The sequence below is a fragment of the Hyla sarda genome, chromosome 13 (genome assembly GCF_029499605.1).
Source record: "Hyla sarda isolate aHylSar1 chromosome 13, aHylSar1.hap1, whole genome shotgun sequence".
NCBI classification, from domain to species: domain Eukaryota; kingdom Metazoa; phylum Chordata; class Amphibia; order Anura; family Hylidae; genus Hyla; species Hyla sarda.
This window is the reverse complement of record NC_079201.1, coordinates 42,276,797-42,303,933: the sequence shown is the minus strand read 5'-3', so window position 1 is coordinate 42,303,933 and position 27,137 is coordinate 42,276,797. Positions and strand designations below refer to the sequence as shown.

The window sequence follows — 27,137 nt, the reverse complement described above, 5'->3', positions numbered from 1 at the left end:
GGACCACGTTGCCCCCTTTGTCCGAGGGTTTCACAATAACATCTTTCATAGACTGTATCTCTTGTAAAGCCTTTCGTTGGTTATGAGATAAATTATCTTTTTGACGAGTTTCCGGAATCCTACGAAATTCCTCCGTCACTAATTTAACAAACAAGTCTATTTCAGGAAATTGTGCCAGTTGTGGGAAATGCTTCGATTTAGGAATCAAAGACACAGGAAACTTACCTTTCTCTTTGGGTTCTTGTTCCTCCAGGAGTTCCATCAGGGAGCGGACTGCTTCTTGGTCAATTCTGCTAGAAAGATCAGGATGTGAGGCATTTGGTCGTTCATGAAAGATTTTTTTAAAAACTAATTTCCTAGCAAATAATTGCAAATCTTTTATAGCTGTAAATTGATCAAATTTGGCAGTAGGACAAAACGTAAGCCCCAGACTAAGTACATCAATTTGTGCCTCAGTGAGTATGTAGTCAGACAGATTAATCACTTTGGTACTCACCTGGTTTTGTTCCTTATAGCTCGGATGACGTCTTTTTTGAGGTGTCCTCATGTTCTGTCCATATTCGAACTTCCTCTTCCTGTTACTATGGGGATGTCTGTACGTAGATGATGAAGCCGACTCAGTACTCATAGAGGCAATTGAAGAGACAGAGGATGTTCGTCTCAATGTACCATTGGTGTTTCGATTTTGTCGCCATTTATACACTCTATTGGTTTGTGCATCTGTTGAATCTCTTTGATATTTCTTACTTTTTACTTCCTGTATTTCCTTCTCCCATCCATTCATATTCTCATCTAGTTCTTTATTAAATGTTTCTACTTCTGTTTTAGAGCAATCCTTTGTAAAAGTTTTCTGTGTATCTTCCAACTCTTTCTCTAATATTTCCAGAGTTTGGCTATTATGTATAATTAATAACTCCAGGAATGACTGTGAACATTTATTACATGCTTCCTCCCATTTATTTTTCAATTCATTATCCTGTATAGGAAAGGACGGGAAAACTTGTACTCGAAGGCCTCTCGGTAATAATCCACTGGCTAAGTATTTCTGTAAAAAAACTTTATTCCACCATATACGAGTACGTTTATGCATCAAATTTTTGATATTCTTCTTTAAGGCAATTTTGTGAGATGATTCTGTTCCTTGTGTAGATTCAATAGTAAAAATATTTTGGGCTTTTTCTAGCCACATAGCATCTCTGCTCTTATAATCCATCAGAAGAAAACCACAGTGAGGACTGAAAAACAAAGACCAATCTGTGTTACCAGACGGGTATAACAACAACAACCTAAAAAAGTCCAATATACTGTGGTCTAAATAAAATTGGGGAAAACCCAAAACAACCACTAAATAACCTATAAATACGCCACTACAGCGTATAGGGTAAACCCACCAAAAGTAAAAGATGTATATAATAAAATGAATAGAAAATATATTAATCTGATAAATCAATAACCATACAATTTAATAAATATGATTTTATTTTACAAAAAATACATATATCATACACAAGCAAGAAAAGTTGGTAATAATATATAGCTATATAACATACATAAAAATAGTAATCATTAGCGCAATTTGATAATGTGTATAATTATTAAAAAAATATATTTTATATATACATATATATGTAAATAAATGAACTTAAAAAATGCAAAGGATAGCAGGGACGGGAAAGGGATATAAAAAAGGTTGTAAAGAAGGAAGACGTAAATGTCGGGGTCAACTGATCACCAATGGATCATAAAAGCACCTTTTGCTAAAAAAATACGTGCAATGTGACACTCAATTTAAAGCATAACAAGTGTATTTAACCTTAAAGATAAAAATGTATAAAGTGCAATGTGCAACACAGAGATATACGTGTATACAATAGATATAAAAAAGGAAAAAAACAGTGCAAGAAACCAAAAAATAAGGTGCTAAAAGTAAAGGTGTCAGAATGTAAATACTTGACCCCACATGTAAAAAGAGGATGGGTTCCACGTCCCTGCAATCACCTCCAACGCGTTTCACCGTGACCGGCTTTGTCAAGGAGTATGCATATACTAAATGGGAGCAAGGATATATAGGGTATTCAATAAAAAACTATTAACACACATGTGGTATCAGGAAGCGCCTCAGCTAACTACCGGAAATGACCTACAACGCCAAAGATCTCTAGTGTCTAAAGGAACGCCCGGGCTACACAAAAATGGCACCCGACACCGTTCCTGCGCATGCGCGTCTGCATGGAAAAGATTTATATATATATAGTAGGGGGAACAGAGACTCTGAAAAGATGGCGTCCGTGGTCTATACTGCGCACCATGAGCAACGGCTACAAAAAATGGCGCCCGACGCCATTCCTGTGGATGCACATCTACACAAGGAATAATAAAGGGAACAGAGGCTCTGAAAATATGGCGTCCGTAATCTACACTGCGCATTGGGAGCAGCGGGATTGGATGGTTAATTCAATATAGTATATCATTCTAAACAGAATAGATAATAAATAGCAAGCTGAAACCGGACCATAATTCATAGAATAGATATATAATTAAGAATTTAAAATTAAAAACTGGCCAGGGAAGAGGAAAAGAGAAAAGGGAAAAACCGACCATAATCAATATAGTGATGACTTGATGCAAGTAATGGGTGAATTAGTGAAAAAATATATATATGTGATTCATACATGTGAACTCACAATAAATATGTGAATGAAATCAAAATACAATATAATGACAAATGTAAAATAAACATAATTATCCAATATGATTAAATATCAAAAAAAATATATATATATATACATATATAAAGGATGAGATAAGAAAAAACAATAAAACATAAATAATGATAAAAAATGAAAAATAAATAAAAAACAAAATATACATAAATACATAAAGATAGGGGGCCCCCATAAAAAAATAATAATATAAAAAATAAATAAATAAAACAGAGTAAATGTATATACATATAAGTGAACACACATAGTGTAATGTCCATATACATGGGTGCAATAATTGCATCCATATCTATGGATCCATATTACACATACAATTGAAAAATAATCAATAAATTAGTGTGAGTGTGAATATAGTGGTAATGAAACCACAAAAGAAAAATCAATCAAACAAAAAAGAAAAAGAAAGAGGAAGGACGAGGTAGAAAAAGAGGGAAGAAAAGTAGGCCAGATTGAATTCCTGAAAAAAATAAAATAAGGAAAAAGACAAAATTAATAACATACATGACAATAATTAGCAACACCACAAAAAGCGCACATTACAAAAGAAAGAATAAGATGAAAATATATAAATAAAATATGTATAAACAAAGACAATTAGAAAAAAATAAAATAAAAAAATTATGAGAACTGCCAAAATGAAATAATAATGATAATGATAATAATGATAATAATAATAACTATACATAGATGCATATATATATATATTATATTACACGCATGTGCGTAGAACAAATGATTAATCAATATAGCTTAAAAGTATATATAAAGAAAAAATCTATACATATATAAGGAAATATAAGTAAAAAATGAAGATGTACCAAGAATAGAAACTAATACAAAAAGACGGATTAATACAAGAAAAGAGAAAAGAAGGAAAGAAGGATTTGTACTTACAGGTAAGATGCAAAACTGTTGATCTCATTTAGTCCAGCTGGTACTTTGGTGCCCAAGACTTCAATCCATCTGCATTCTTTTTGAGCGAGACGTTTTTTCCAATCCCCCCCACGGACTCCAACATATACTCGATCTATTCCCTTAAAGCGTAACAAAGATGGGTCACTATTGTGGTACTCTTTAAAATGTCTTGCCAAAGTTTTCTGATAGAAAGGATCAGGACCATTTTTAGCAGATTTTATATCGAGTACATGCTCCCGTATTCTTCTACGGAATTCACGAGTAGTGAGCCCTACATAGATTTTGCCACATGGACAGATAGCAGAGTATATTACACCTTTGGTAGTGCAGTCAATGTGATGCATTATTTTGAAACTTCTTGTGCCACTAGCATTTTCAAAAGTGGTACATTTTTCAACGTTTGAACACGCTACACATTGACCGCATGTTGTAGTACCCCACTTCGGTTTTGGTACCTTAGACCCAAACAAAGTAGAAGGAGGATTTGATCCAAGATAATGACTATGTACCAAGGTGTCCTTAATATTTTTCGCTCTCCTGTATGTTGCAGTAGGTTTGTTGGAAATATACCCCGAGAGTACCTGATCTGTCCTAAGTAATGGCCAATATTTCTCCATGGCTTTTAACATATTCGATGTGTGGGAATGATAATTCGTGATGAACCGAACATTATCAGAGTCATTCTTCTCGTGTTTCGTCTTCCCCTGTAACAGATGTGTGCGATTGCTATTTTTTGCTCTTCTATATGCCTTATCGATACATGTGTTGTTGTAACCCCTCTCTTGAAAACGTACCTTCAGGTCCTGTGCTTGATTTTCAAAGTGTAGCGTGTTCAAACGTTGAAAAATGTACCACTTTTGAAAATGCTAGTGGCACAAGAAGTTTCAAAATAACGCATCACATTGACTGCACTACCAAAGGTGTAATATACTCTGCTATCTGTCCGTGTGGCAAAATCTATGTAGGGCTCACTACTCGTGAATTCCGTAGAAGAATACGGGAGCATGTACTCGATATAAAATCTGCTAAAAATGGTCCTGATCCATTCTATCAGAAAACTTTGGCAAGACATTTTAAAGAGTACCACAATAGTGACCCATCTTTGTTACGCTTTAAGGGAATAGATCGAGTATATGTTGGAGTCCGTGGGGGGGATTGGAAAAAACGTCTCGCTCAAAAAGAATGCAGATGGATTGAAGTCTTGGGCACCAAAGTACCAGCTGGACTAAATGAGATCAACAGTTTTGCATCTTACCTGTAAGTACAAATCCTTCTTTCCTTCTTTTCTCTTTTCTTGTATTAATCCGTCTTTTTGTATTAGTTTCTATTCTTGGTACATCTTCATTTTTTACTTATATTTCCTTATATATGTATAGATTTTTTCTTTATATATACTTTTAAGCTATATTGATTAATCATTTGTTCTACGCACATGCGTGTAATATAATATATATATATGCATCTATGTATAGTTATTATTATTATCATTATTATCATTATCATTATTATTTCATTTTGGCAGTTCTCATAATTTTTTTATTTAATTTTTTTCTAATTGTCTTTGTTTATACATATTTTATTTATATATTTTCATCTTATTCTTTCTTTTGTAATGTGCGCTTTTTGTGGTGTTGCTAATTATTGTCATGTATGTTATTAATTTTGTCTTTTTCCTTATTTTATTTTTTTCAGGAATTCCATCTGGCCTACTTTTCTTCCCTCTTTTTCTACCTCGTCCTTCCTCTTTCTTTTTCTTTTTTGTTTGATTGATTTTTCTTTTGTGGTTTCATTACCACTATATTCACACTCACACTAATTTATTGATTATTTTTCAATTGTATGTGTAATATGGATCCATAGATATGGATGCAATTATTGCACCCATGTATATGGACATTACACTATGTGTGTTCACTTATATGTATATACATTTACTCTGTTTTATTTATTTATTTTTTATATTATTATTTTTTTATGGGGGCCCCCTATCTTTATGTATTTATGTATATTTTGTTTTTTATTTATTTTTCATTTTTTTATCATTATTTATGTTTTATTGTTTTTTCTTATCTCATCCTTTATATATGTATATATATATATTTTTTGATATTTAATCATATTGGATAATTATGTTTATTTTCCATTTGTCATTATATTGTGTTTTGATTTCATTCACATATTTATTGTGAGTTCACATGTATGAATCACATATATATATTTTTTCCCTAATTCACCCATTACTTGCATCAAGTCATCACTATATTGATTATGGTCGGTTTTTCCCTTTTCTCTTTTCCTCTTCCCTGGCCAGTTTTTAATTTTAAATTCTTAATTATATATCTATTCTATGAATTATGGTCCGGTTTCAGCTTGCTATTTATTATCTATTCTGTTTAGAATGATATACTATATTGAATTAACCATCCAATCCCGCTGCTCCCAATGCGCAGTGTAGATTACGGACGCCATCTTTTCATAGCCTCTGTTCCTTTTATTATTCCTTGTGTAGATGTGCATCCACAGGAATGGCGTCGGGCGCCATTTTTTTTGTAGCCGTTGCTCATGGTGCGCAGTATAGACCATGGACGCCATCTTTTCAGAGTCTCTGTTCCCCCTACTATATATATATATAAATCTTTTCCATGCAGACGCGCATGCGCAGGAACGGTGTCGGGTGCCATTTTTGTGTAGCCCGGGCGTTCCTTTAGACACTAGAGATCTTTGGCGTTGTAGGTCATTTCCGGTAGTTAGCTGAGGCGCTTCCTGATACCACAGGTGTGTTAATAGTTTTTTATTGAATACCCTATATATCCTTGCTCCCATTTAGTATATGCATACTCCTTGACAAAGCCGGTCACGGTGAAACGCGTTGGAGGTGATTGCAGGGACGTGGAACCCATCCTCTTTTTACATGTGGGGTCAAGTATTTACATTCTGACACCTTTACTTTTAGCACCTTATTTTTTGGTTTCTTGCACAGTTTTTTTCCTTTTTTATATCTATTGTATACACGTATATCTCTGTGTTGCACATTGCACTTTATACATTTTTATCTTTAAGGTTAAATACACTTGTTATGCTTTAAATTGAGTGTCACATTGCACGTATTTTTTTAGCAAAAGGTGCTTTTATGATCCATTGGTGATCAGTTGACCCCGACATTTACGTCTTCCTTCTTTACAACCTTTTTTATATCCCTTTCCCGTCCCTGCTATCCTTTGCATTTTTTAAGTTCATTTATTTACATATATATGTATATATAAAATATATTTTTTAAATAATTATACACATTATCAAATTGCGCTAATGATTACTATTTTTATGTATGTTATATAGCTATATATTATTACCAACTTTTCTTGCTTGTGTATGATATATGTATTTTTTGTAAAATAAAATCATATTTATTAAATTGTATGGTTATTGATTTATCAGATTAATATATTTTCTATTCATTTTATTATATACATCTTTTACTTTTGGTGGGTTTACCCTATACGCTGTAGTGGCGTATTTATAGGTTATTTAGTGGTTGTTTTGGGTTTTCCCCAATTTTATTTAGACCACAGTATATAGGACTTTTTTAGGTTGATGTTTTAACTTTTGGAAGACATCAGAGGGCTTCAAAGTTCAGCATCAATTTTCCAAATTTTCACAAAATTTTCAAAATCGGAATTTTTCATCGACCAGTTCAGGTTTGAAGTGGATTTGAAGGGCTTTCTTATTAGAAATACCCCACAAATGATCCCATTATAAAAACTGCAACCCTCAAAGTATTCAAAATGACATTCAGTAAGTGTGTTAACCCTTTAGGTGTTTCACAGGAATAGCAGCAAAATGAAGGAGAAAATTCAAAATCTTCATTTTTTACACTCGCATGTTCTTGTAGACCCAGTTTTTGAATTTTTACAAGGGGTAAAAGGAGAAAATGCCCTCAAAATTTGTAACCCAATTTCTCTCGAGTAAGGAAATTCCTCATATGTGGATATCAAGTGTTCGGCGGGTGCAGTGGAGGACTCAGAAGGGAAGGAGCGACAATGGGATTTTGGAGAGTGAGTTTTTCTGAAATGGTTTTTGTCACATTTAGGAAGTCCCTATGGTGCCAGAACAGCAGAACCCCCCCCCCCCCCCACATGGCTTACCATTTTGGAAACTACACCCCTCAAAGCCTTAACACCCCACAGGTGTTTGACGACTTTTCGTTAAAGTCGGATGTGTAAATAAATTTAAAAAAATTCACTAAAGTGCAGTTTTCCCCCCCAAATTTACCATCTTTACAAAGGGTAATGGGAGAAGATGTCCCCCAAAATTTGTAACCCCATCTCTTCTGAATATGGAAATACCCCATGTTAGGAAGTAAAATGCTCTGCAGGTGAACTACAATGCTCAAAAGAGAAGGAGTCACATTTGGCTTCTGGAAAGCAAATTTTGCTGAAATGGTTTTTGACCCCATTTTAGAAACTACACCCCTCACAGAATTTAATAAGGGGTGGATTGAGCATTTACACCCCATTGGCGTTTGACAGATCTTTGGAACAGTGGGCTGTGCAAATGAAAAATTACATTTTTCATTTTCACGGACCACTGTTCCAAATATCTGACAGACACCTGTGGGGCGTAAATGCTCACTGCACCCCTTAATACATTACATGAGGGGTGTAGTTTCCAAAATGGGGTCACGTGGGGGGGGGGGGGGGTCAATTGTTCTGGCACTATGGGGGCTTTGAAAACACACATGGCCTTCAATTCCGGACAAATTTTTTCTTCAAAAGGTCAATGGCGCTCCTTCTCGTCTGAGAATTGTAGTTCGCCAGCAGAGCACTTTACATCCACATATGGGGTATTTTCTTACTCCAAAGAAATGGGGTTACAAATTTTGGGGGACTTTTTTTTCCTATTTTCCCTTGTGAAAATGAAAAATTTAGGGTAACCCCAGCATTTTAATGAAATTTTTTTTTTCTCATTTTCCCATCCAGCTTTAACGTAAATTCGTGAAACACCTGTGGGGTGTTAAGGCTCACTATACCCCTTGTCACGTTCCATGAGGGGTGTAGTTTCCAAAATGGGGTCACATGTGGGTATTTATTTTTTTGCGTTTCTGTCAGAACCGCTTTAAAATCAGCCACCCCTGTGCAAATCACCAATTTAGGCCTCAAATGTACATAGTGCGCTCTCACTCCTGAGCCTTGTTGTGCGCCCGCAGAGCATTTTATGCCCACATATGGGGTATTTCTATACTCAGGAGAAATTGAAAAATTTACCGCAGCTCAAACTTGAAGCAAGAAAGTCACTGTAAACCTGTCCGTGTGAATGTACCCTGTACATTCACATGGGGGGGGGGGCAAACCTCCAGCTGTTTCAAAATTACAATTCCCAGCATGTACTGACAGACCGTGCATGCTGGGAGTTGTACTTTTGCAACAGCTGGAGGCACACTGGGTGGAAAACCTTCAGTTAGGTTCTGTTACCTAACTCAGTATTTTCCAACCAGTGTGCCTCCAGCTGTTGCAACACTACAACTCCCAGCATGTACTGATCGCCGAAGGGCATGCTGGGAGATGTAGTTATGCAACAGCTGAAGGTACGCAACTACAACTCCCAACATGCCGAGAGAGCTTTTTGCTGTTTCTGCATGCTGGGATTTGCAGTTTTGCAACATCTGGCGCTACAGTTTGGAGACCAGTGCACAGTGATCTCCAAACTGTAGCCCTCCAGATGTTGCAAAACTACAAATCCTAGCATGCACAGACAGCAAACTGCTGTGTGGGCATGCTGGGAGTTGAAGTTTTGCAAGATCTGGAGGGCTACAGTTTAGAGACCACTGTATAGTGGTCTCAAACTGAAGCCCTCCAGCTGTTGCAAAACTACAAATCCCAGCATGCCCAAACAGCTGTCTGGGCATGCTGGGAGTTGTAATTTTGCAACATCGAGGGCTACAGTTTAGAGACTACTGTATAGTGGTCTCAGACTGTAGCCCTCCAGATGTTTCTAGGCAACTCAACGGCTTCCGTACGATCCAGCCGCACGACATCGCCGCCCGCCGATCACCGACGCTCGCTGCCTCCGGATGGGTAAGTGGATCTTCTGCAGTCGGTCCTCTTGGTTTTCGCCGTTCTGCCCCACCTATTGTGGGTGGGCTGAACAGAGAAACCGAAGGTTAACACCCCGCCCCCGATCTGGTATTGGTCGTCGCTTCTGGTGACCAATAGCAGGGATAGGAGGGGTGGCACCCCTGCCACCTCGCTCCTATCCCTTCAGGGGGAGCGTGGATGTCTTAGACAACCACGATCCCCCTTATATTCCGGGTCATCGGGTCACCATAGGCCCGCATGACCCAGGAACGGCGCAAATCACTAGTGCGAATTCACTAGCAATTTGCGCTTATCGCCGACATGGGGGGGTCTGATGACCCCCCTGGGCATTTGCGTGGGGTGCCTGCTGATAGATATCAGCAGTCACCCCGGTCTGGTCCCCACCCGGCGCTCGGTGGGGAACGAAATTCCCACGGGCGTACAGGTACGCCCTTGGTCCTTAAGTACCAGGGAGCAAATGCGTACCTGTACGCCCTTGGTCCTTAAGTGGTTAAGCATGAACACACTGGAGAAAATACAATATTCTGATACAAAGCGGAATAAGGGTTAATAGCACTATACCATTCTTAAAGCTCCACTGCAAAATATACAGACCCAATTAATGCATAGTCTAAACCTATGAAGAAAATCTAATGCATTTAGATTAAAGCCTGGTAGCATTTGTATCTTAAATAAATTACTGATATAGCGGAAAGATTACAAGTAACTAATTACCTATCTTAAACCTTCTATATATGTGAACACAACTAATTGTTCTCACCCCTGTATACATGGACCATTCAAACACCAATAGTGAATGTGCACAAAGAAAATACCTGTTTAACATCTGAAGGCTTGCTGGGACTTGTGGTTTATCAGACAGCGGAAACCTATGGCTACCATCTCTGAGGAAGGAAATCGTCATTTCCGAAATGCGTTACATTGACCCATACTGGGTACTGTAGTGATGTCACTATTAGCCGTAGGTCATTTAAAGGGTACCTCTCATCAAAAAAACTTTTGATATATTATAGATTAATGTATGCAGAATAACTTCACAATTGCATGCTATTAAAAAATATGCTTCTTTCTATTTCATTTTCCACTTTGAAGAAATGACCTCTAGGGGTCTCCCTACCAGTCCTGGCAGCTAGCATTTCAGACTCATGCTGGAGTCCTAAACACTACGAGCTGCCAGTCTGCTTTGTTCACAAAGGAGAACACTCAGAGCTGCCAGCCTGCTTTGTTCACAGCCTGTTTGGCTGTGAACAAAGCAGGCTGGCAGCTCTGAGTGTTTAGGACTCCAGCATGAGTCAGAAATGCTTGCTGACAGGACTGATCGGGAAAAATACAATAGAAAGAAGCATATTTTTCATTAACATGCTATTGGAAAGTTATTCAACATTCATTAATCTAAAATATATCAAAAGTTTATTTGATGAGAGGTACCCTTTAAACTATGCCACCAGAGCACGAACTGCCAGTTGTAGACGCCGCCGGCCAGCATTGCATCAAGCACAGGAACTACGTTCACATCAAAGGACTGAAGCTTTAGACAACAGCATTCGTACTACCACATCTACTAAGTAAGTGAAGAAATATCCAAATAGATTATTCTTACTGTCTCACGTAATAGCAGGATATATCACCCTGCATAAACTAAAAACATAAGGTTTATGTTACTACAACATTTAATAGTCCGGGTACCATTCCCAGTACCACAGGACATCTATAACTATATCATCACTAATACATATTAGCACTGACATCACAAATATATTCAATTTTAAGAAATAAACACCAAAGAAATGTTCCCAAGCATAAATGGAATTAAAACTTAAACTGCTTTTAATTTCCAAGATGAGGGCCTTTGGGAAGTGGCCACATTAGAAAAATACTTGGACTAATTGTGCAAAAATCTCTAGGGATTTGGGTGATCCAGACACCCTTGATGATGGAGAATGCATGTTTGATGAATATTCGAAACAAGCAGTAATGTTTATTATAAACAAAAGGAAATCTACGGTAGTTTACTACATACTAAAAACATAACACAGATATTCCAAAATTTGCAACCCTATAAAGGACTCGCAGAAATAATAAACTTATTAAAAAGTATAAAACATAGAATCAAACAAAAAGAGGAAGAAATTATAAAGAAGAAACAACACAAATGTATGAGGGATTCTTTAATAATGATTCACAGGTCTCTCGAGGAAACTTACTTGACATAATGGAATTTGAAACCATAGATGAAGCAAGTGAAGATCTAGAGACTGAGATTGAACACATAACGGATGATAACTTATCCATATTAACCACACACGACTCGCCACCTACAGCTACTAGAAAAATACAACCACTCTTACCACAAATTACAGTTATTAGAAGAGAAGTGACTAAGGAAATAAGTAATCAAAAAGAGGAAACTGAAGAAATAGGAGAACCTAGTGTAGAATATAACATAAATACTATAAATAGGTTCTCACCTCTACAAAATACTGGACAATTTAATAACAAATGACCCCAACAAGCTAAACACAAAACCAGTAACAGTAAGGAAAGTAATAAAACACATGAAAGATATCACCAACCTAAGACTACCATGAAGAAAATGGTTAAACATGATTTTTTTTTCAGAAAAAGGAAAGGGGTATCGTAAAAGAGGCAAGAAGGGTGGGCAACTCACTATATATATATATATATATATATATATATATATATATATATATATATATATATATATAATAATAGATCAAGGGGAGCACCGTGCACCAGGATTCCAGATCCGCCCGGGTGCCAAGCTTCGGGAACCGACCAACTCCCAGATAATATGTAGAAGCGGCACACCAGTATACCAATGAAAGCGTGGGTTTATTCACACATCTGTGCAGAAAAGGCTTTTCTGCACAGATGTGTGAATAAACCCACGCTTTCATTGGTATACTGGTGTGCCGCTTCTACTTGATTCTATATTATAAATATAAATGTAACTGTGGGGCAGCAAAACCAGAAAAAAGGTGAAACAGGTGATGGGTGCCAGCAGTCTGTTGTCCCAGGTGACGGGTCAAAGGTAGATAGTCAATTTCAAAAATTCCGCAGCACACCAAAAATAAATGCAAAAGTAGATTTATTAGCCTGACGGCATAGCGATGTTTCGGTTGCCCGCTTGCAGCCTTTCTCAAGCTTAACACAAGTGGTACTGACAAAGCATTTATACATTGGTTGTACAGCAGTGAGATAATTAATTACATAAAATCATTGTGTATTATCAGCATAAAAATGTATACATCACAAAGTGCAATAGTGCTATAAGCAAATACAAGTGGCATGTCAGGGCAGTGTACATAAAGTGCAATCGTTGTGAAATGCCCTGCCCTGATGCAAGGTGCACAATATTACATAAAATAACATAATTGCATATATTCATATTAAAGAGGTAGGCGGAACATACATACTTTGCTTTTCCGGGTGAGACAGTTCACTGTAATGGCGTGTGATGCCGCTGCGGGCTACACAGCGTGCACGCCGTTCTGTGAGTCAGTGCGCAAGTCAAATAAAATTTGATATCATACTCTTGTCCTGTCCCTGGGTGTTTAAAAGTCTGTCCCTTAATCATATAGGGACAGTTGATGCAATTCCTGCATGGGTAAGAACCTTTAGATTGCACAGTCAGAAAGGATTGTTTACTAGATGTCTGAGAGGAGAAGGCAGCCTTGACTAATTTGTTACGTAGAGATGGAGGTCTGCAAAAAGACATTAGAGGTCGTGTCTGGAAGTCGTCTATTTCAGGATAACTGTTCTTGATGACATGCCAGTATTTTCTAATGGTCTTTGTTAGTTTGTTGGAACTGCAGTTATTCGTGGATACAAAAGGTATACGTGTCATAGTTTTAATTGGTCTTGTTGAATGTAGGAGAGTCTCCCTGTCCATGTTGAGAACAACAGTTTTACTCTGTTCCACAAGACGGGCAGGGTATCCCCTGCTTCTAAAGTTGTTGGCCATGGTATCTAAAACTGGTAACACGTTGGATTCTCTGATGACTATGCGCCTTGCGCGCATCATCTGACTAGTTGTCAGGGAACGAACAACGTGTCTTGGATGGTGACTATTGTACTTCAAAACAGAGTTACAATCTGTGCTTTTGACGAACAGGTCAGTGTGAATATTATTTTCAATAATAGATACCGTGGTGTCTAAAAAATGCACCGATTATTGTGAGTACTCAAGTGTGAATTGTATACATGGGTTGATGGAGTTAAGGAAGTTGTGAAACGTGTAGTTCAGATTCATTGCCACTCCAAATGAGGAAGACATCATCTATGTACCGCCACCACTTCAACACCTGGTCGAAGTGGGGCGATACATAGATAGATGTCTCCTCCATGGCGCCCACGTAAATGTTTGCATACGTGGGCGCCACGTTCGTACCCATCGCAGTTCCAGCGATTTGAGTGTACATTTGGTCATTGAATGTAAAGTAATTATTCTCAAGTACGAGAGTCAACAATTTAATTAAAAAAGTGTTTTTTTCAAGCACAGTCAGACCTCATACCATTTAAAGCATCAGATTTTTCATTGAAAACCCCTAGCTCTTTCCAGCCTCCCGTTTGTTCCAGTGCGGAGGATACCGTCCACGGCCTGATCAAACGTGACCTGGATAAGCTTCGGATCAATTCACCTACCAAACAATATAATCTTACACAAGCCCAGAATTTGGCACTTCAGGGACTGATCCATGACCACAACCTTATCATCAAACCCGCTGATAAAGGCGGAGTGGTTGTGGTCATGGATCGGTCCAAATACATCTCAGAAGTTATGCGACAGTTACAGGATACATCCACATACACAATACTCAAACAAGATCCACGGTGCTCTATTGAACAGAAAATTGTACAAGTAATTCAATCGGCTTTTGCCTCTGGTCTCATTGATGAACCATTATTACAATATTTAAGTGTACAACATCCTAAAACACCTTTACTATACATTCTCCCAAAAATCTATAAAACCTTACTGGACCCTCCCGGAAGACCTATTGTCTCCGGGAGGGATTCAGTAACCAGTCAAATTTCTATATTCCTTGACCAGGTACTGAGAACATATGCCACATCTGCAAAGTCATACATACGAGATACAAGCCATTTTCTCACTCACTTACAACAGGTCACTTTGCAAAACAAAGTCATACTTGCAACATTGGACATATGCAGCCTATATACATCTATACCCAATCAGGACGGCATTCAAGCAGTTCAAAACGCCATCACACCAGACTTCTCCAGTGAAAAAAACACTTTTTTAATTAAATTGTTGACTCTTGTACTTGAGAATAATTACTTTACATTCAATGACCAAATGTACGCTCAAATCGCTGGAACTGCGATGGGTACGAACGTGGCGCCCACGTATGCAAACATTTATGTGGGCGCCATGGAGGAGACATCTATCTATGTATCGCCCCACTTCGACCAGGTGTTGAATTGGTGGCGGTACATAGATGATTTCTTCCTCATTTGGAGTGGCAATGAATCTGAACTACACATGTTTCACAACTTCCTTAACTCCATCAACCCATGTATACAATTCACACTTGAGTACTCACAAGAATCGGTGCATTTTTTAGACACCACGGTATCCATTATTGACAATAATATTCACACTGACCTGTTCGTCAATGCTGCCTTCTCCTCTCAGACATCTAGTAAACAATCCTTTCTGACTGTGCAATCTAAAGGTTCTTACCCATGCAGGAATTGCATCAACTGTCCCTATATGATTAAGGGACAGACTTTTAAACACCCAGGGACAGGACAAGAGTATGATATCAAATTTTATTTGACTTGCACTATGGACCATGTCACTTATGTACTCAGTTGCCCCTGCAACTTAATTTATATTGGGGAAACTACTTTAATGTTTAAAAACCGTATCAATCAGCAAAAGCGTTCAGATTTGCCGGTCTCAAAACACTTCTTGGAGGCCGGCCATACTGAACGTGATCTAAAGTTTACACTTATAGATCATATTCCCCCCCTTAAGTATGGGGGTGACCGTACTAGCATGTAAAAAAAACGAGAAATCCATTGGATACATACTCTGAATGCACTCCGCCCACATGGACTTAAAGGTGTACTCCGCCCCTGGCATCTTATCCCCTATCTGCAGCCTTTCTGGAGAAATATCGGAGCCCAGGTAAAGGAATGAGGTTTATTAGCAATGCGTTTCACCGTTGATGAAGCCGCGCAAGCGCGGTGAAACGCGTTGCTAATAAACCTCATTCCTTTACCTGGGCTCCGATATTTCTTCCATGGTCAGCGCCGAAAATCCTGGTTCCATTTGAAGTCTTGTTTTGTTCTACATTGTTTTTATATGGAAGGGAGGGAAGGATACTTTGGAAATGTTTTTAAAAGAAAGAAATAAGAATTAATTATTTTTAAATTTTACCGCCACTTATAGCAGCACTTTAGTAAACTTTTTAGATCTGAACATTATGATAAGGGAGAATACAATATGCACAACTACATTCACTAAATCTATGGACAGCAATAGCTTGATACAAATTGACAGTTGCCATTTACCAGTTTGGCGGACAAACATTCCCCGGAGCAAATTAATGAGATTAAGGAGAAATTGTGCTAACATAGATGATTGTAATAGAGAAGCGAAAAATCTACAGAAGTTGTTCATGAATAAGGGCTACAAAGAGGAACAATAAAATAGAGTCAGTAACAAAGTAGCCAAAATAGAAAGAGAAAGCTTGATTGTAAATAAAATAAAGAATATAGAGAAGGTTGGGGACAAATTAGATATCCCCATTATAATTACGTTTTATAAACACAGCTTTCTGTTTCAACGCATTGTGCGCAGACATTGGAAAATGCTCCGAACAAATACCGCCCGTCCCTTCATTTGTTTTAAAAAAGGCAGCTAATATTGGCAACCTCATAGACCCAACAATAAAAAACAACAAAAAAGCTAAAATAACAAATAATAAAAATACAACATAGGAACAATTTCTATCTCAGAAAAAAAGTATTTTTCCCCCCATGCAGACAATGTAAAGCATGTAGGATAATGGAAAACCGCACACCAATATTTTTAGTGAAAAATGGGAATGTGGAAAATAAAATCACGAGCCACATTAATTTAACCAGAGCGGAGTCCAGATGGATATTTAATATGGACACATTATTTCCTTGAGGTTTGAATGCAGAACTAGAGGTCTTCAGTTTTTTTGTTATATAAGTACACTAACTGAACGATATAACAGGATGACAGAAGAAGAAAAACACGAACAGAAGAAGGAAGGGTTAACGATGTAACTCTGGAGGATAAGGTATATAAGCGTATGAGAATCTAACACTTACCATCCCAGACAAAGGAAGCAGTTTATGCTTCAGAAACGCGTCAGAAGATTTTTGGTCTACAGTGACGTCACCCTTGACCACCAGGAACACATGGTGGACCTTTAGCAGGGTTTGGATTGGTAGAGACACCGCCGGCTGGGGCAGAATCCCGCCACCCCTTGGATGACTCTTTTCCATATCGGAACATTCCTCACATTGGAATATCCTTCAGAATCATAGACGGGCAATGGATACTAGGTACTAAGTTTGTTATGATACCGGGATAAAACCGAAGGTCTCAATGTGAATTGGTACATAGAAGAAACAATCCAAATGAAGAAGCACCATGCGTGGCTGTTGCCAAGGATTCCAGATCCTGTTGGGTGCTCAGCTCCAGGGTCCGACTCAGGCCCCAAGGAATTCACCACAAAACAAAGAGAGCGGCACTCCAAATACGTGTAACCCTGTGCGGGTGTATTTATTCACACATCTGTAGAAAAGCGCAACGTTTCGGCTCCTCAATAGAGCCTTTCTCAAGCACAAGCACAAGTGAAATGCACAATATATTTATAGGCCCCTCAATTAGCACACATTGATGAGGGGGAGGTGTCAAAAACTGTCACAATCCCGTGACGTCATATAGTAAACAGTGATTAAACAATCTCACTCACAGTGATCTATCAGCATATAAAAATACATATACATCAATAACATCTTTCAATAACCATATAGTGTAGATCCCCACTTGAAAGTGACAAGTTACAATACTTCCAGTGTCCGATTGTGTACCTATATTCATGATCTCCGGTGTAGTGGGCGGTCATCAGCTGTTGCTGGCTGCGTCACTCCTCCAATAGCGCATGGTTGTTCACTCCGCTCCCTCCGTTTGTAAACAAACTGAATGCGCAAGTCCCGTATCACAACTTCCGGCCACACCGGAAGTCGTCGGTCCGCGTCATCAGCCAACCCACATCACATGATCAAAAAATTCGTCACAGTCCTGTATCCGGGCCACGCCTCCTTACGCTTGCTCATTGGACACAAAACAGAGTACATACCATTAAAGGAGAAATCTCATCCTAAAATTTTTTGAAAAACTCCTCACCTATCCACATCGGCAGAAAGAATAGTCATATCTATACTTTCTGCGGATTGTGCTTGGAAATGCATGGCACATTTCCGAGCTGCCCTAGCACCTGCCGGAACGATCATATCTGCAGAATGTTTACCCATCTTTTCTGGCCAAACATTCCACACAGAAATAACCGTTTAATTATAGCCTTACAATGAACGAAGAGGTAACATATCAATCACAACAGCAGTGAACAGCAGTCATGGGCTAAAAGGGGCCTAGGAGGAGATTCAGGAAGTAAGAGCCCTCTCCCCCACAAACGCCTAGGTTCTAGCACTCTGCTCTTTTCTAGAGGCTGAGGATCCTCAGGTTGTTCTAGTGAACCTGGTGTTCCAAGTTATCAGACTTCTCCACATTCTCAGTTTTTAACAATGCTGTCAGGTCCACAGGTAGTGGTACCAGTCTATCTTCTAGCTCTTTCAATCTTCCCTTCCTCCAACTTCTCCATGAGTGAGGATTTGCAGGCAGAGATAACCCCAAGGAGACAGTTCTCCTGCAGGGTAAGTTCGGCATCTGCATCCTTCAAAAGCAGTGATGTAGGCTCTCCCCCAGGTGTGTGCTGTGGGCATGAAGTGCCAATGTCATCGTGTTTAGAAGGCCTGGCAAATTAATTTAGCTGTTCCGCCGCAGACTACCATTTGTTGGACCCTCTCTCTTATCTTGAGAATTTCTTGATCATCAAAGTGTTTTGGCAGTGTTGAAGTCCACGATGTACACAAGCTAGCACTTTACACTGGTTCAGGATGCAGCAGAGCTTAAATCAATCACTTTATCCAACAGGCCATACCCCAAAACAATGACAGTTTTAATATGTGAAACCTGAATACCCCCTTGTGAGAACCAAAACTCTCTTTAGTAATTTTACAGGCACCAGAAATCAAATTTTATTTTTATTTACATGTTTTAGTAACAAATCACAACCTCTCTTGATAGAAAATATACATAATTTAAAATAAACTAAAAACTTTCCATTTATTCTGTGCTTAGATGCAAAGCGAGACACAATCCAGTAGTATAATGAACATTAGAGATTCCCATGCTTGTTAAAGGGGTACTCCACTCCCTAACGTTAGGAACATTTATTTCCAAATGCTGGGTGCGGGCTTCCGGGGTCGCGTCGCCACGCCCGCCCGCCCCTTGTGATGCCATGCCCCTCCCCCTCAATGCAAGTCCATGGGAGGGGGTGTGATGGGGCGTGACATCACAAGGGGGTATGGTGACCCCCAAAGCCTACACCCAGCGTTCGGAACTAAATCTTCCGAACGCTGGGGAGCGGAGTTCCCCTTTAAGCCATTCCTATGGCACAGATGCCTGAAGAAATGAAATAACAGAAGAACAAAGCTTTGTGCCAGTAGAATTAACCATGCATAATGTGTCATGCATTCCTCCAGAAATATAAATGGTCACCCCTCCCTTATTTTGTCAGTGCTGTGGGGGGTAGAATGGAAAAGAAAGGGGTAACTTCTCCAACTGCTAATTGTATGTAAACAGGCAGGGAGACTATGGAGGCACAGAAGGTGAGGGAGGGTCCTGGTTTTGGGGAGATCTAAACAGCAAAATTAAAAGAATCTCTCCTAAGGGGAACATTGGAGATTAAAGAGGAACTGTGGTCTCTTTGTAAAAATACAAGATAATAGCATATACAGATAGGCTGATTACATACCTGTTTATAGTATGGTGATGGCCCCCTCAATTCCAGAGATATAGGGCTTGTTAGCCCATGTGATGGTCAAGCTACTTGTCAGATGGGCTGGGATTGGCATTATACAGTGAACAGTGTCTATATGTTGTACTAGGACGGGGAAAGCGTGAATACTTCATGGTCAGGGCAGGTATTCAGTTCTAGCCAGTACTCAGTGAATAGGATCTTGTGTGCGCTGGCTGGAGCTAAACACATGCCCGGCCATTAAGTATGCACAACCTCCCTCCTAGTACAGTGCACCCTCATAAACTGTATATTGCCATCTCCGCCCATCTGACTGAGTAGCTAGACTGTCAGATGAGCCAACGAGCCCTATATCTACAAGTAGATATATGATCAGTATTCCCCTTCTTAGATGCTAATATCTCGCAATTACAAAGAAACCACAGGTCCTACCTTAATTTACCTTCGGCCGCTATCCCGATGCAGCTGGAATCACTCTCCCATAGGGCTGGGTAGTATACCGGTTCATACCGAATACCGAAATTTTTGTGCTGCACGATATGAATTTCAACCCATACCGCAATACCGGTTTGGTCCCTACCCCTCAGGAATAAATGATCAGCCCAGCGCTGCGCTGTCCCCATCGGGGAACTAATCATATGTGGCCCCCCCCAATTAATTATCAGCCCAGCGCTACTACTCACATATGTCACCCGCAAGTGCTGCCTTCCTGTTTGTTGCAGCCGCTGGCGCTGACACTCTATACCAGTAGTCTTCAACCTCCAGATGTTGCAAAACTACAACTCCCAGCATGCCCGGACAGCCGTTGGCTTCCCAGGCATGCTGGGAGTTGTAGTTTTCCAACATCTGGAGGTCAGCAGATTGCAAACCACTGCTCTATACTGTATCCCTATGCCCGGCTGCAAAAGGTAAACAAAATAAACTTTAAAGGAAAACTGTCAGATATTTTCTCTTGCACTATCCACAGGTACTGGTGGATAGTGCGGGAGATGCTGATTAAAACAAGCCCTACCTTGGTCGGAACCGGACGGCTGTTCTCCCGCAATTGTAGTTTTACTATCTGTTGAAATCTTCTGTAACTGGCACGGGCGGGGCTTCTGTGCTTAACTGGCACTGACGTCAGCGCCGCTTATGAATATTCATCCCCCCTCCCTCCAGTTCTCCCTCTCTTCGTCGCTCCTAACTGGGAGGAGGAGGAAATGAATATTCATAAGCGGCGCTGACATCAGTGCCAGTTAAGCACAGAATCCCCGCCCGTGCCAGTTACAGAAGATTTCAACAGATAATAAAACTACAATTTGCGGGAGAACGGCCGGGTGGATCCAACCAAACTAGGGCTTGTTTTAATCAACGTCTCCCGCACAACCCACCAGTACCTGTGGATAGTGCGGGAGAAAATATCTGACAGTTTTCCTTTAACTCACCTTCCCCGTCGGTCCGGACTGGCTTCCCAGGGAATGGAACGTCAGACAGCCGTCAGCCTGTCACCGGCCGCAGTGATCTTCCGCCTCGGCCGGTGATAGGCTGAGCGCACTGTCATGTAAGAAGATGGCCAGAGCTTCTTACATGACAGTGGGCTCAGCCTATCATCGGCCGAGGTGGAACTTCGCTGCGGCAGGTGATAGGCTGATGGCTGTCCGACGTTCCCGTCCCCAGCGTAAGGCCGACGTTGGAACATGCGTGAATTCATTTTGTTTGCCTTTTGCAGCCCGGGTATTGGGATACCGCACAGTATAGAGTGTGTCAGCACCGGCGGCCGCAACAAACAGGAGGACCAAGAGGCAGCGCTTGCGGGTGACATGTGAGTAGTAACCCGATGGGGACAGTGCAGTGCTGGGCTAATAATTAATTTTGGGGGGCTGGGGAATACCGTTATATACCGTGTAACCGTCATAAGTTACAAAAATACTGCAATACACATATTTGGCCATACCGCCCAGCCCTACTCTCCCGTCTTCTTCCGACTTTTGGTGCCCAACACATCACCCTGTGTTGCGCTAATTACAGGCCAGTGATAGACAGTGTAATGTATCATGCCCCGGCACCAGGAAGAAGGCCGGGCCCGGGCACAAAAACCCCAAAGAAGAATGGGGCCGGAGGACGGGGGGAGCTATTCCAGCTGAATTGGAAAAGCGGTGGAAGGTTTACTTTTTCCTAGCTGCAACCAAGGCAGAATAGCAAAATAAAATTTTTGGGTGTGGGAACAATACAATCCCCATCACTGGCCTAGGTGGGACATCACTGCACCGGCAATTAGCACAGCGCAGTGTGATGTGCCGACAGAAAACAGGGCCGTAGGAAGTGGGAGAGATTCCAGCTGCACTGGGGGAGTGACAGAAGGTTAAGTTAAGGTTTTTCTTTTTCCTGGCAGCACCCAGGACAGGATAGCGAATAAAATAAATTTGAGTTCCTTAAGTTATTCCAGATGGGCACCTCCCCCTTGTTAAATGCTGTTGGAACAATGCAGCCCCCAAAGTACACAGTGAAGAGCAGTGCAATTAAAATGGAGAGTTCATGCCAAGCTTGGTTTCAAATTGAAGCTTCTGTCGCTTTTGATAACGTACACGAACCCTAGAAAAAAAAAAAAAGTGTTAGAGATACTTTTAAGAATCTTTATACCCTATATTTCTATTTAATGTAGTGTAAAGCTCTGTTCATACTGGCATTAGAGCCTTACATTTTTTTAAAGGATCCATGAGGGATTAACACATTAATGACAAATTGACAGATAAATATCTCAGCAAGTGCACATTCCCATATGATCATGATGATATTGTGAGGGATGCCCAGTGTACACGCAAGATCACGGCAGAAGCTTAGCTGTCACACACAGCTGGGCTCCTGCCGTAACTGTCGGGACCAAAGTTATTGAAAAATAGCAGACAGGAACCTATTTAATTGTTTTGTAATATTATGCATTTTGAAGTATGAAATAGAAATGCAATCACTGTGAGGCCCCTTTCACACTACTGTTGTCATCCTGCAAAAACTTCCGTCATGAACTCCCTAATACGGCCGTTAAAAAAATCTCATTCATGTAAATGGGAAGTTTTGACCATCCTGCAGCACCAGTTATGTCCTGTTATGACTAACGGCCGTTATTTTTGATGGCACAAAAGACGGACCATGCACTCATTTTTGTCCTCTCAAAAATAACGGTGGAATAACATTGAAGTCTATGGGTGACGGATGTTCACAATTGACATCCGTTAGTGCCCGTTATTTATCGCCCCTTATGATCCGTTATTTGTACTGCGCATGCTCAGAACATGCAAATAAAATAAGACATAAAATAACGGACTATAAGGGATAAAATAAAGGGTGATAACGGATGGAACATGTCCGTTATTTTGACAGAATGCCCGTTAAAATAACTGACATTGGTCATCTGTTATGTTCAATTATTTTGTCTATTTTTTCATGACCTCATTCAGCAGAAAAACGGCTGTTAAAATGCAGGGACATGACAGTAGTGTGAAAGAAGCCTGACAGAAAAAACAAATAGAATAAAAATTTATTTAAAATAATAATTTGCTGCCGACATATACTGTAGCGGTCCCATCTATTTTAGTGGCCTGAAGGGGAAGTCTGCTTCTCGTTAGTATATGCTTATTTGGTGGAATACAATAGTGCAGCAGACTATGCTATTATGTATTATCAAATTAGCATATACCAGTGGCAAGCGATCCTAACTGAGTCACTGGAACTGGGAACACTGAAATACATTTTTGTAAGGGAGTGGACATAGCCTAAACCATCAAACAACAACCTTTAGGGTTAAGCCCCCAAGGGGAAAACCCTAAACTAGAAATCCCCCTTATTGAAAGTTTAATCTTTATTATCACTCTCTTTAAAATGCAAAACCAATTGCTTCCTCAAGGTGTCCGTAAACTGTTAAAATTACAGCCACTGTTCAGTATATATAGTTGTTAGTTCCCAGCAACCATGTCTCTCATAGGTGACAATACATTCTCCGGAGAATGCTGGTAATTACTACAAACAGTTATGTGCTGGCAGTAGATCACGGATGCTGATTAAAACACGATGATAGCCACCCTCACTTTATCAAGGAAGTGAGGCTAATGGCTCCGGGACTGGGACCCCTGGTTTAAATCAGTTGTTTTTGACATTTTAGCTGACATCTCTCAGAGCATCACTGTGCGCCTATCAAAGCGCTACTCGTCATATATGCATCATATACACATCAAGTCCCATGACTGACATCATCCTATGTGTGTTCCCATTTTGAGCATGCGCCCAGACTTAGAGTATCACTATACGCTGTATCGTCAGAGCACCTATGCGGTCCGTATACTCCCTTTCATTCTCACTTCGCCGGCTCGTACTTCTCACGCATGCACACTTATTCATGTCAGTTCCCGATCCTATCTACCTCCGGACATCTTGTGCATGCGTGTGCATTAGGTTCTTCTATTCTGCCACCTTCTTACTAATGTAGATGGTATGAATACGCTTTCAGTCTTAGATGTTTAAAAACTGTATATGCACTGCCGCATTATTTCTTGATACAGATAGTATATATGCTGCTTCAGTCTTGAGTACCAGTGTGTGCTGCTTCAATCTTTAGTAGCAAAAGTTAGTTTCACAAGTCTTCAGCGGGCAAAGCGTAGATCTTTATTCAGAAAAAGTGCAACACAGGGAGAGTGTGGATGTCGCCCACAGCGGTAATCGCTATTTTGTGCGCTGGGCGCACTTCCTCGGACCACTCCCCCACAGAGGTCAGAGCAGGTGTTAAAAACCTGAGTCTTCTGATGCGGTGGGTTTATGCTTTAGCAAGAACAAGTGCACTAAATGAAAGTAACTAAATAAAAATAGCGAGTTCAATTTTGTAATTCAATCCTAGTGTGTCTTGCGCTCTTGTGCGCAATATCCACCTGGCTTCGCTTTACAGCAGAGCCTTCTTCCTGTCAGAGAAATATTCGAAAAAGTGTTCCTCTAATTGCTTCTCCACCGGATAGACTGGCGTCAACCTGGGAAGTTCCCCGTGGCAGCGGTCCGGCCTTTCCTTTATCCCAGACACTACTGTAGGTGTTGTGCTCTGAGCGCAACACCTAAGGGTAAGGACCCATCTTTTTCGTTACCCTGATTTACCTATCTGAACGGTCCTCACTAGGGGCGCACCTCCTGTTGGCTTTCTTTTTTTCTCTGCATTACATTCTTCCTGTCAGTGCCATCCCTCAAATTTATCCTCTCGATGCCCAAAAATTCTAATGCTTTAAAGTCACCTTTATGTTTTTCCAGTACATGATTAATCAAACGGGTAGATCCTTTTTGAGTCTTCAGAGAGTACAGTGGTCCCTCAACATACGATGGTAATTCGTTCCAAACGAGCCATCGTTTGTCGAATCCATCGTATGTTGAGGGATTCGTGCAATGTTAAGTATAGGAAGCTGTACTCCCCTGTCCCCGCCGCTCGAGATGGTGTCCCTGCCGCTCCTGATGGTGACCCCGGGCCTCCGCTGTCTTCTCCGGTCCTCCGCTGTCTTCTCCGGTCCTCTGCTGTCTTCCGCAAGGCCTTACTGGGCCTGCGTGGCGACGTCATTACGCCGCTGCGTACGCCATTCCTATTGGATGACGTGCGCAGCAGCGTATTGACGTAATTGGAGAGGGCCGAGAAGACACCGGAAGACCAGCGTTGGACCCGGAGGGCACCCCGGAGCATCGTGGAGGGGTAAGTAATACTTACCGCACCACACGGGGAACATTAAGCTGCTATCCGGCAGCAGCTTAAGCATTATGTGCTGCCGGATAGCACTTAATGCGATGGCCCCGACATAAAAAAGCATCGTATGTTGATGCTGATTTGATCATATGTCGGGGCCATCGTAGGTCGGGGGGTCACTGTATACGTGCTCACGGAATCTTGTATGCATGGCTCGTACAGTGAAACCTATATAAAAGTTGCCACAGGCACACACGATGCTGTAAACTACGTAATTGGTGCGAGAACAAATATAATCTTTTACTCTAACGTCTATGCCTCCTAGTTGAAAACATACAGCTTTTCAAGTAAGGACACCAATTACACCCACCGCATTTATGGTTACCCTTAGGTAACGAAGAGCTTAGCCAATCCAGGATACCCTGTTCAGACTTGAATCTGCTGCGTGTAAGTACCGTATACACTCAAGTATTAGCTGTTCCGAATATAAGCAGAGGCCCCTAATTTCGCCCCAAAAACCTAGGAAAAATTATTGACTTGAGTATAAGCCTAGGGTGGGAAATACATCATCTAGACCCCCCTGTCAATATCCCCGCCTGTCCATATGACCCCCTGTCATCATCCAGACCCCCCTTTCGTTTTCTTCACCGGTATGCCTAAAGTGATATTTTTTGTTTTTGTTTTGTTCACTCGAGTATAAGCTGAGGGGGTCGTTTTCAGCACAAAAAAAATCGTGTTGAAAAACGCTGCTTATACTTAAGCATATACGGTACTTCTCCCAGATTTTTAGCCATCTTAAAAGTTATAAAAGGCATCTCCTTTGTAAATTCCCCTAGCAACGGGTCTCTCTGGTTTAAGGACCAGTGTTTATACACCACGTTTTTAATGACTGAATTTAAATACAAAGTAGAAGCTGGATGGCTTATCATCTGGCTGTTCATGAGATGTTCTTTTACTGTAATGGGTGGATGATTTACGGAACAGAGTCAGCCTGTCCTGCTTAAAGGCTTTTTTCCTGGCAGAATGTAACACAGCTGGCGGGTAACCCCTCTGCAGTCTTTTTGACAAAGCATCAGTTTATATTTGGAAAGATGCATCAGTAGTGTTTATCCGTCATAGTCTTTGCCAATAGGGCATGGTGGTCTTTACATGCTGAGGATGATAGCTGGTAAAATGCAGCAAGGAGTTACCCGCCGTTGTCTTTCTATAGCCCTCAGTGTGCAGAACACCATCTGTTTGTTTCACAAGGACGTCAAGGAACTCAAGTTCACTTTTACTCATTTTGAGGGTGAATATTATATTCATGCTAAGGAAATAGTCAAAGTCTGTGAGCGCTTCACTGGTCCCTGACCAGACGACCAGAAAGCCGACGGCAGGTAACTCCTTGCATTTTACCAGCTATCATCCTCCGCATGTAAAGACCGCTGTGCCCTATGGGCAATATTTAAGACTACGATGGATAAACAGTACTGATGCATCTTTCCAAATACAAGCGGATGCTTTGTCAAAAAGACTGCAGCAGAGGGGTTAGCCGCCGGCGGTGTTAGATTCTGCCAGGAAAAAAGCCTTTAAGTAGGACAGGCTGACTCTGTTA

At 40.5% G+C, this 27,137-nt stretch overlaps 2 protein-coding genes across 4 annotated transcripts in view; both read right to left on the bottom strand.

Moving 5' to 3' along the window:
* Positions 1–273: 273 nt before the first annotated feature.
* On the bottom strand, positions 274–10,634 carry LOC130297296 (uncharacterized). The gene is made up of 3 exons (XM_056549605.1): positions 10,546–10,634; positions 497–1,235; positions 274–290 (listed from the first exon to the last, which is right to left on the bottom strand). The coding sequence occupies exons 1-3, from the start codon at positions 10,632–10,634 to the stop codon at positions 285–287; spliced, it is 834 nt and encodes a 277-aa protein (XP_056405580.1). The 3' UTR covers positions 274–284.
* A 10,860-nt stretch (positions 10,635–21,494) lies between these two features.
* The window catches only part of TMEM94 (transmembrane protein 94), a 413,777-nt gene continuing 408,134 nt past the window's right edge, over positions 21,495–27,137 (bottom strand). For all 3 annotated transcript variants that reach the window (XM_056550488.1, XM_056550490.1, XM_056550491.1), the window contains one exon: positions 21,495–22,431. In XM_056550488.1, the coding sequence (XP_056406463.1) occupies positions 22,359–22,431 (73 nt within the window). In that variant the 3' untranslated portion in view covers positions 21,495–22,358. The remainder of the gene's footprint in view (positions 22,432–27,137) is intronic.

What these genes read in the sequence shown, in the direction of transcription:
- LOC130297296 (XM_056549605.1), bottom strand. Translation starts at nt 10,634, where the DNA reads ATGACGATTTCCTTCCTCAGAGATGGTAGCCATAGGTTTCCGCTGTCT. An exon ending in AGCCTTCAGATGTTAAACAG is followed by an intron (nt 1,236 to 10,545) that starts GTATTTTCTTTG and finishes TTTGTTTTTCAG; the next exon opens with TCCTCACTGTGGTTTTCTTC.